Source organism: Vigna umbellata, chromosome 7 (genome assembly GCF_029865625.1).
Source record: "Vigna umbellata cultivar VRB3 chromosome 7, Vumbellata_1.0, whole genome shotgun sequence".
Classification (NCBI taxonomy): domain Eukaryota; kingdom Viridiplantae; phylum Streptophyta; class Magnoliopsida; order Fabales; family Fabaceae; genus Vigna; species Vigna umbellata.
Genome location: NC_142171.1, coordinates 26577941 through 26589971, shown reverse-complemented (window position 1 = coordinate 26589971; position 12031 = coordinate 26577941). Strand labels below are relative to the sequence as shown.

General features: G+C 26.3%; 1 protein-coding gene across 1 annotated transcript; it reads left to right on the top strand.

Annotated features, from left to right (window-relative positions):
* The first annotated feature begins 402 nt into the window (after positions 1-402).
* On the top strand, positions 403-10314 carry LOC124823858 (very-long-chain aldehyde decarbonylase CER1-like). The gene is made up of 9 exons (XM_088093765.1): positions 403-561; positions 2152-2375; positions 4597-4829; positions 5645-5864; positions 7045-7420; positions 8422-8730; positions 9078-9173; positions 9334-9507; positions 9938-10314. The coding sequence occupies exons 1-9, from the start codon at positions 406-408 to the stop codon at positions 10127-10129; spliced, it is 1980 nt and encodes a 659-aa protein (XP_087949891.1). The 5' UTR covers positions 403-405; the 3' UTR covers positions 10130-10314.
* Positions 10315-12031: the final 1717 nt, after the last annotated feature.

Here is a 12031-nt window from a genome sequence, read left to right as displayed (position 1 = left end):
TACATCAGTTATACTTTTTTCTTAAAGACTATAAGTGCAGTCTCTTTTTGTCACGGAGAAAAGAAAATTATCATGTAATCAAATTATCCATAATTTCCAAAAAAAAAAAAGAAAAAAATTAACAACCAAGAATAACATGTGTTTAAAAGAATATATATTTTAACATTCCTTAACACGAATTTATCTACCTGGTAGCAATGAATGATGACATATCTGAATACGATTATGTTTGAAAAATAAATGTAGGAAAGTGGTGAGAGGTTTTTCATTTGAAAACGCAACATTATTATTAGTTCTGCTTTCCCATGTGATGATAAGTTGTGGGTTCGGTTTTCGTTGGTAAATTAAATGCATCAATTGTTCCAAAGGGCAACTGAGTTAGGTCTATAAATAAAGTTACCCGCAATGCTTCAAACCATAGAAAAACACTCTTTTTCTTCGAACAACATTGGTTGTCTTGTTCTTAGAACAACATTGGTTGTCTTGTTCTTAGAACAAAGCATGGCTTCAATGCCTGGAATCCTCACAGATTGGCCATGGAAACCTCTCGGAAGCTTTAAGGTTGCACACATCATTCCTCATTACTTCTCATCTCTCTAGCTCTATAAACAAACATACATGGAGTTCATATTTTCTGTTTCATTTTGGTGTTGTCTTTTTTTGTTGTTTTTAATGTATTTTAAAACCTTAAAATCAGTATAAGTTAGTGAAGAAAATCCAAGTTTCACTCACACTACGTACTTTTCATTATCATGTTACATTGCTATCTATGTATCATTGTTTCTATGAAAGATGCAAGCATGAAAAAGTTTTATTATGGTTTTAAAAAATGTCTTATTTCTCTATTGTATTATCTATGTTGAATATAAACCTTAGAGGAAAGAATGTAATTTTTGGATGGTATCTATTAATTTTTTTAATGTTTTGAATTTGAAGAGATTATAAAAGTTATATCACAATACAATACAGGTTGGTTAGTGGAGATAATTTTATTTTTATAATATTAGTGTTGGAGAATGGAGATTGAACTTCTAAATCTCCTATCTAAATATATTCTTAATATCTAATTCTTTAATTTTATTATTAATTATTATTGTCGATAAAGAAAAACTAGTACTATGGGAAAAACCAAGAAAAAACCAGCCAATGTTTAACTTAGAATGTGTTCAAGCATGCCCCTTTGGTTTAGTTTCAACATGACACTTTATGGAGTGACAATGGATATATAGAATTAAGTGGTTGAATTTTTAATACTAAGTATAAACATTAACTTCAAAACATATTACATGTACTTTGTAAAGGTGATGAATAATTGTTGGATTCCTTAAAATAATTAACTGTACAGTTAACTTGTCTCTCAATGTACTTTCTAGTCAGAGATTTTTTTTTTTTTTGGGGGAACTCATTTATTATATTCTAAGGATTGATTTCTTTTTATAAATTGTTTTTTCCCTTCTAATTAAGATCTAGGGCATGTGATATATATTTTTATGGGCATTCTTAAAATATATATTTTTTCTTAACAATCTGGGGTTTGGCTCTAGTCCTTTTGCTCTCTTCTTTAATTTATTTCACTTTTAAAAAAATAACTATATATAAATTAAAAATTAAACTATAGAAATTTATACTTTATGTAAATTGATTTTATTGTATGGAGAATTTTTTTTTTGTTACGAAGTGAAAATGAGTGGATAGTTTATGGGTTTGGTTTTATGTTTTCCTAACTTTTATCCTAAATTTCCTGAAACTTAATCATATATATTAAAAAAGTATAATTAGTAAAGAAAGTATGAATCTAGCTAGTTACTATTTTTACACTTTTGCATGCAAATGTGTTGCTAAGAAAGGAAAGGGATTTGGTATATACAGTTGCATTATAATTAGTTAGCCACATCCAATTATTAATTAACAATCAACATCACAACTTCAATACCAATAATAATGACAGTTGTTTATGATATAAAAACTTACTAATATGCAAATGTTCAATTATTCAGTGAGTTTATTTATTTTTTTATATTTCTACATTTTTTTTAAAAACCCATCTCTAATATTTTTTCAATAGCTATGGTATATATTTTATAAAAAAAGTACATAAGTAGATATAATTGCATTTATGAATTTTGCATTAATTGCATTAAATTTTTGCAGTATGTGGTGTTAGCTCCATGGGTGGTTCACAGCAGTTATTCTGTGATGGTGAAGGATGAAAAAGAAAGGGATGTGAGCACTTTTCTGATATTACCATTTTTGGTTTGGCGAATGCTTCATAATCAGATATGGATCACTCTCTCTCGTTACAGAACAGCCAAAGGAAATGGTAGAATTCTTGATAAAGGACTTGAATTTGAACAAGTTGATAGAGAAAGAGAATGGTTAGATTCTTCCACACTTTCAACCCTAATTTTATTTTTTTATATATATATTTATAGAAAAACATTTGAGATGTTCTAATTTTTTAGAAAAAAAAATTCAAAACAAAAAGAATCGTGCTATGATTTTACAAAACTATTACATAACCGAAATGAAAAAAAAAATGGATTTACAAACACACAAAATGAGTTTAGTTCTTTTTATTTTATTTTTTGTCAACTACTTTTGTAAATGGGTTGGAGTATGATAATATATTTTTTTATGATAAAAAACAATTGAAGTGATTTATCTAGTATATGTTTGAATAAGCTTTTCAATTCCTCAAACATTTTTAATTTTTTATAAATAAAAGGTAGTTTATAAATAAATTAAACATACAATTTTCTCGTATAATTCTTTAATCAATAAAAAACAAATGAATTAAAGAAAAAATAATGCTTGGAGTGCTCTAATCCGTTTACAAACATGTACAGATACTGTCATGGCTTATATATTTCCTTTTACAAAAAATTATCTCGTATTTTAAACTTTTTAAATTTTTATTTAATTTTTTTATAAGCTACTTTAAATTTATAAGCAACAAATATATTGCTTTTTGAACCTAGGTTTTCAGTTGGGACCATTTATGAGAAATATTAAAGTCCAACTTCATATTTTATCAAACTTTAGCATTCATTAATGTTTCTTTTTGGATCATCTTCTAGATGTGATGAGTCATATATAGTTATATGTTTGGAGAGCAAGGTGGTTCGTCTTTTGCGGTTCAAATGTCTTAATTTTGTTGAATGACGGTAACATATTTAAGTTCTTTTAAATGCTTTCTCACACAATTAAAATATGTAATATTATTATATTTTAATATTTGTTACTCATATATATTGATTATTTTCAGCAATACATTACTTGTTCACATGCTTCAAAGATATGGAAATTAACGAAACAAAAAAATTTCAAAAACTAATAAATAATATCAATAGTTCATTACGGATTTCATAAATTTACATATTTAAAAATACTTTTTGATTAGTATATTTCAGAAAGAAAGGGAAGACAATTTTTTTATTTTAAATTTAATATAGTTATAGTATATTTATGGAAATAAATAAGAGCTAAAAAATCACATTTATTCTAATCTATTATGTATTTCTATATTAAATACCCTAAATCATTTATTTAAAATGGAAATTTTGTCCTTAATTTTTCTTTTCTTCCTAAAACATAATTCTGAAAAGATCATCTGATTTTCTCACAGTTCTCTTTTTCACAATTACCTATAGTACTCTATATATTATCCATAGTTCTTTGTCTTTTCTTTTCACGACACGTTACACAATGTTTTCAGAGATTTTTTTGAGTCAATGTCTAGTAATGAAAATATATTTTTTCTTAGAACGTGGCCCTGTGCCCATACAACACTCATAAAAGCATTAGAAAATATGTGTTGAAAATAATAAGAAAGAAAACAGATAATTACTTTACATTTTGATAACTTATTATTATTATTATAGGTTTCTTCTTTTCAACAATGATTAACAATAAATAATATAATATATAACTGTAGATAAAATGTCAGAAGATTATATAAAAAAATTTGAAACTTTTGATTCTTATTTTTAACATTAATATTACAAAAGTTGTTGAAAATGAGTTTAAATCTATAAACTTAATGTATTTAAATGTTGGGTAAGAATTAGATATTTATCTCTTACGAAATTGGAATCAGATTTCGTTGGTGATGGATTTCATTTATAAAATCTCCTAAACAAATAAAACAAACAAACATTTTCTGTTAATTTTTTTAAAAACATTTTTTAAAATATTTATAAATCTTGTTATGAATAATAATTAAATATTTTCCACATAAAATTTTATAAACAATACGTACAAATTTTATACTTTTGTAAGAAATAATTATTTATGAAGAAATTATTTGTCAGTTAAGAGTTTTATAAAACATGGTAAAACAAGTTTTTTTTTTTGTTTTACAAAATTTTATAAGAAATAAATTTGTAAGAGAAATTTCATAAAGTGTGAAAAGTTCTAGTAGAGTATGTCCACATATAAATAATTCTGTATTGTAATATAAAATAAATTTTGTATGAAAAGCATTATCTAAACTATATATTATTGTTCTTGAAATGTATACATAAAAATGATAAAACCATAGTTTATTTTATTATAAGGTTAAGATAGTGATGTGATTGTATATTTTACTTGGCTCAGGGATGACCAAATATTGTTCAACGGATTACTCTACTACTTGGCCTGCTACACATTACGTGGTGCATCACGTCTTCCATTATGGAGAACAGATGGAATGGTTATGGCATTGCTGATTCATGCAGGACCAGTCGAGTTTCTGTATTATTGGTTACACAGAGCACTGCATCACCATTTTCTATATTCTAGATACCATTCTCACCACCATTCTTCCATTGTCACAGAACCTATAACTTGTGAGTCATTCATCTCATTAATTGTTCTTGCTTACAAAATTCAATGCTGCCCAACAACCTTTTCGTGTTTCGATTCAGACATTTATTGCCAAATGTCAGTGCTGTCTGTGTTGTCAAATTCTTAGAGGTTTAGATTCACTTTATGGTTTATCTCATATACAAAGTAATTCATTCACTCACCTGTATCATACCTTTAGTAGGTCATGCATGTTCAAGGAATTTCAAAAATGATTTTTTTTATTAGAAATTATATGTCGGAAAATATATTACTAAAAATAATAATCTTATTCTTACATATATTTTTTAATAGAAAAAAAAACATCCACTTTTGATCTTGAAACACTTGCTGGCATTTGTCATAACTTCGTTTTCCTTTGACAATGAGATATGTAGTTTGGTCTCTTAGGGTTGATTCTTTTCACACATCAAATTTTGTTTTCTCTTAATTATAGAGGTAGTCTATGTTGTTGTTGGAATATTTTATGTTTAATTTTTAGACTTTTTAAACTAAGTATTTTGGTTTTATTTCTACACCATTGAAGGAATGCACCAAATCCAGGAAGCAGAATTTTGATTTCAGATTTCTTTTATCACTTTCATAAATTATATTTTGGAGGCTGTTAATTGAAAATATGTGAACAAATTGTAAGCTAAGTTTGTTCCATGCATTTTAAGACAATTTATTTCAAAATATAATACTAATTATTATTTTTTCATTTTATATATATATATTTGATCATGGTAATTATGAGGGAGCAAATGAATTTGATGGGTGGATTGATTCTATGTCTAACTGGGATGTTGTGTTGATGCAGCTGTGATTCATCCATTTGCAGAACACATATCATATTTTGTTCTGTTTGCAATGCCCATGTTAACCCTAGTATTCACAAACACAGCTTCTGTGGGGGCCATGGTCGTGTATGTCACTTACATTGACTTCATGAATAACATGGGTCACTCCAACTTTGAGGTTGTCCCAAAATGGCTCTTTGACATCTTTCCTCCTCTCAAATATCTCATCTACACCTCATCGTAAGTACTTTTAATGTCATTTACATGAATTTTGACTTTCCTTTATGTAATCTAAATGCTAAATTTACATTTTTTTTTAAGTTGGATAAGTATTTTGTTTAGTTGATTAGTGTGAAAGGAGTTTTTGTTTTGTTTAAACAATTTATTTGAAATATATTATACTTCTTGTTGAGTGTAGAATTGGTAGGAAAATCTAATTAAACTGATAAATTATCACAATATTTGTTATAAATATTAATTACAAAAGTTGGAGTATCTCAAATATTCTATTTATAAATATATAGTATACTTTACGGATGAAAAAAATTATACATGTGTGTAAAAGAAGAGAAGAGGTAAAAGAGAAGGAGTAGTGTAGTGGTATCAAAAAAATTAGAGGGTGCTTATTTTTAATTAATATGAATTATTATGTATACACAAGTAATGAAAAATGCGTTTTCTATTTTTAACATTCATATAAAATATAATTCAGATTTTTATTCTTTCATAAATGAATTTGAACCTTAAAATTTTCGAAAACAATATGAATATTTGAAAAAACTACATTCATATGTTTTAAAGTTCAAAACTAAACTTAATTATATAAAAGCAGAAACCTTGATAACATTTTATTGAAAATACAAAGAATTAATTTTTTTATTAGATATAGTTGTTTCTTAATAAATACGAGCAACATATATATTCTATTTTAACATAAAGTTAAATGCATAATAAATCATAGATAATAATTTGTTTTATTTTCTCTCGTTTTCATATTACTATATTTTTCATCTAAAATACAATATTCACCATTTTTCATCTAAATGATTACTAATAACATATAAATTGTGTTTTCATTCATATTCTTTTCAACATTTATTTATTATTAGGTAAAGTTTATTAAATTTATATATATATATACATATATATATATATATATACATATATATATATATATATACATATATATATATATATATATATATATATATATATATATATATATATAAAACATCTATGAAATTGATCAAGTCTATTAAAAAAACCTACATAGTATACATAACATAACAGAAGAATGTATGTATACACTCTTGAAAATCATAACTATAGTTTTCTAAATAACACATAACATATTACAAACATTCTTCTTATGCAGAACCTTAGTAACAAAGAAATGTTTTCTTTGTACGATGTTTTGCAGGTTTCATTCTTTACACCATACCCAGTTCAGAACAAACTACTCCTTGTTCATGCCACTTTATGATTACATCTATGGCACAACTGATAAAGCTTCTGATACATTACACGAATCTGCATTAAAACGAGAAGAAGAAACAGCAGATGTTGTGCACCTTACACATCTCACAACTCCTGAATCGATCTATCATATCAGGCTTGCATTTGCTTACTTGGCTTCTAAGCCTTACACGTCAAAATGGTACCTGAATTTGATGTGGCCTCTAACAGCTTGGTCGATGATCCTCACATGGATCTATGGTAGAACATTCATTGTGGAGGGAAATCGTTTTCTCAAACTCAAGTTGCAAACTTGGTCCATTCCCAAGTACACTCTCCAAGTAAGTTTTCTCTATTTTCATTCTCTATACCTATTTGATCTATTTGCTGAGTTATTAGACAAAAGTAATTGTTTGTGTGATAGGTGTACATAAAATAATTGCTATCATTGTTTTTAATTTCAAAGAAAAATAATTCATATATATATATATACTAAAATGATTCTAGAAAGAGAATGAAAGTAACAAATGTATAAAATATCTTAAGAAATAGAATTTGAAATACTGTAAATTTATCTTATTTATAATTGATATGTTTTTTTTACCAGTAAAGAATTTTAATTAAACTAAACATTTGGGATCATCTAGTTAATATGAATGATCTTATAATAGTTGATGATATTATAGATCTAATAAATACTTATTCTTGCTATAATAGATTTTGAATTTAATATTATTTTAGGAAGTAAATTTTAAATTTAGTTAAATGATTTTATTTTAAAAGTGAATTTTAAATTTAATTTAATTTCACAAAAATAATTTATAAGATAATATTTTAATTTATAGATCTTCACGACATATGATATGTGATATGCTAAGGTAAGATATATAAAAAGGAAATAAGTATACTTAAAAATCAAGATGTACTTATATTTTACTCTAATTAAAAATTATTTATTATTTTTTTCTTATTATATGGTTGCTGTGTTCCCCTGTAACATTAATTGATTTCATAGACATATTTGCTGTGCTGACAGCCCCCCATGCTGTGGAAAAATTATCATATTCAAACTTGGGCCCGAGATCTAGTGAGATGTTATGTCATAATGAATTTAGAGAATACTTATCGTATATAATTTGTTTTAGGTATATAAGTTCTCACGTATCTATTTTGCAGACAAAAATAAATAAAACGTTTTTTTTTTGTTTTGTTTTGAGAATATATATGATCATAAAGCCCATACTCTATGAAATTATTTTGTCTACATTGTTGACTTTTATTATTGATCTTTCAATGCATGCTCAAAGTAAAATTCATATATATAATTATTTTTTTTCTGTAGTACTCCATGCAATCACAAAAAGTGGCTATCAACACAATGATAGAAGAAGCAATACTTGATGCAGACAGAAAAGGCATAAAAGTGTTGAGTTTAGGTCTAAGAAATCAAGAAGAAGAGCTTAACATCTATGGAGGATTATTTGTTAGCAGACATCCAAAGATAAAAGTTAAGGTTGTCGATGGAAGCAGTCTTGTAGTTGCTGTTGTTCTTAACACCATTCCCAAAGGAACAACTCAAGTGTTACTTAGAGGAAAACTCACTAAGGTTGCTTATGCTCTTGTCTTCTCATTGTGTCAACAAAGTATTCAGGTAATTTTTTTTCTCTAAATGGGTAAAAAAATGCTTGAATTTCTTCTAAAATAATTTAAGTTCAATTTTAGTCAACTTTTTTCTTCTTTTTTTTTAACTATTTTAAATGTGTACTGTTGTATATTTAAATCGTTTTCATGCTTTTGTAAAATGTTGTCTAAATCATTTGGAGACAATGATTTATTTTTAATTAGAAAAATAAAAAAAGTATTTTTTTTCAAATATAAACTCAATAATTTTAAAAAGACTAAAAATATAAATTTTATCTTTATTTTATTAGAACCATTTTCTTACTAGATATCCATCTAAAATGGCATGTACTTTTAACCCTTCTGTTATCTTTTCAGGTTGCTACATTGCATGAAGATGATTATGTGAGGCTTAAAAAGTCAATCAAAGGCTCTGAAACTAATTTGACCTTTTCCAAAAGTAGCACACAGAAGGTAAAATACATGACCTTTTCGAAAATTTTCTTAATATATTTAGAAAATGAATTTTTTTTCGAGAAAAATAATTTCTTTCATTAAAAGTATTTCTTAGAGTATTTTGGAATTGAAATATAGTAATATTTTTTGTTTTCATCTTCATTTTTTCTTTTGATAGATTTGGTTGGTAGGAGATGAATTGAGTGAAGAAGAACAACTAAAGGCACCCAAAGGAACAATATTCATTCCATACACACCATTTCCACCAAAGAAATATCGCAAGGATTGCTTCTACCATTCCACCCCAGCAATGCTAGCTCCTCCTTCACTTCAAAATATCCATTCTTGTGAGGTTAGTTCTAATAATCATGTTCTTCATTTGATTTACTTTAACCTAGTTAACTTCAACCAACAAAGATTGAACAAAAGTTTGTTAAAAAAACTTATGTTTGATATAGTTCGATCAAGTATACTATGATTAAAGCTATTGTATGTTGTTCGTTTTAATATTCCGCATAGAATGTATACACATATTTATTTTGTAAATACAATGTATATACTTATTGGTATGTAAAAGATTAAAACAATTCAAGTATTTAATTTTGTTTATCATCAATAACAAATTTAATTAATAAAGACAATTGAGTTATTATCTCAACCTAATATATAAAAGGGTTGGAACAATTCAAGTATTTCTTATATTATACTGATTTTTTTTTGTTGATTAAAAAATTAGTAACATATGAAATTATTATAATAAAAAGTTTATATTTGAATTGTAGGATTGGTTGGCAAGAAGGGTAATGAGTGCATGGCGCATAGCAGGAATAGTACACTCTCTTGAAGGATGGAATGAACATGAATGTGGTCACACTATGAATGACATAGACAAAGTTTGGCATTCAACTCTTCAACATGGATTTCAACCTCTTCAAGTGCAAGTGCAAGTCAAAGAGTTAGCTCAATATTATTAATGAAGAACAAGACAAACATTATAATCAATGTGTTTTTCTCCTATGTTTAAGCTCTTTGGTGAGTGATGATCCTATTTATGGATATCATCATGGTAAATAAGGGTGTTAAGTGTTACATTTGGACAAGCTAATACCATCTTACATAAGTGCAACACATGATATATATATATTAGAAGTATTATATACTTTGCATATAAGGAACAAAAGAGGTTTTACCCTACATTGCTAAGGAAAAGTCCTTTAAAATAACAAAACACTTATTTAAAACTAAATAGTGCCTTGTTAATAACAAAAGCTCCACAAATCTCCAAAGAAAAACCAACCCATATTTATTTTTTAAATTTAACCCATGTGCAATAACTAAAATAATTTATATATAAGTATATAAAAAACAAAACATGTTTCTTATCCTCTAAGTTTTTTTCTTTCTTTCATTACAATACATTTTAAAGAATTTAAGTAATTCTTCCAAGTCCTCAAAATTATTTTAATGAAATTTTAGAGTTAGGTTCTATTTTTTATCAACCATATTAATGAAAAACACTTGTGATATTTCAACATTTTTACACAAATAAACAAAAAGAAAGGTTAAATAAAAAAAGAGGTAAATGAACAAGGATTCACAAGAAAAGAGGTTAAGAATTAGAAATATAATAATATATTTAAGCAAAAAATACATTAAAATGAAAATACTTTTAAAATACTATAATCCATCCATTCTACTTTTCAAGAGTTTACAATCTAGTTTTCTTTCAACCACCTTAGTTGGAAGGAAATTCATTAATTACAAGTGTCAAGATTACAAAATACAAGATTGACCTATGTACATTAAATCTCAAATCACAACACAAACAAACTCTAAAAGGTGAGACTAAACACACTCACACTAGGAACCAAGAACACACTCCTAAGGGTGAGGCTAGAGACGCTTACACTAGGAATCAAGAACACTCTCCTAAGGGTTAGTCTACACACTCTCACACTAGGAACCTTACTTACACTTTCACAAAGAATTACAGAAAAAAAAAACCCTAGTACACCTCTAGTGTTGATATTATAAAGAAACCAAAATTTAGATTCTTCCTTGATATTTTTTTTCACTATTAAAGCCATGCAACTTGAATTTCCTTAATTCATGCTTGGCTTCTCCAAGAATGCTCCAAGACCTCTCAAAGAATGTTCTTATTTCACAATTGAAAGCTCTAAGTATGTTTTTTATGCCTGCAAAAAGAAATGAACCACGTATATATATAGCAAAATCACATATATGTTAATTTTAATCAATTAGATTATTTCTGAATCGATTAAAATTTACACACAGTTTTAATCGATTAGATGATTTTCTTAATTTATTAAAACAAAAAGTAATCTTCTTGGTTTGGATCAAATCACTTTAATTGATTAGATTATTTTTTTAATCAATTAAAATTTACGCATAGTTTTAATCGATTACCTGATTTTCTTAATCAATTAAAACAAAGAGTAAGACACCAGCTCTTGATAATTTTAATATTCAATACATTTCATCATACATTCAATATATATTGATACCACATACAATTAATCATAGTTTCACAACTTATTTTTCAAGTCATGAAATTTAATTAACATCTTCAAAAACAATTATTCATTTATCATCAAACCAAGTTAAGAACATAATTAACCATTCATTTGAGTTACTTGAACGGAAGGACTTCTCGTATCAACAACTTAAAATTGACTTCCTAATAATGAAAAATGTAATTAATAAAGCCTAACTATAGCTAGAAGGTTATCTGTTTGTAAAAAAAATAAATCCTAATATGGGTTTTGAATGTTTAGGAAACGTTCCACCTCAGCTAAGTGTTGATGGTAGAAGTTGAGAGTTTCACCTACTTAGCATGTCTAATGAATGCAAGGGAC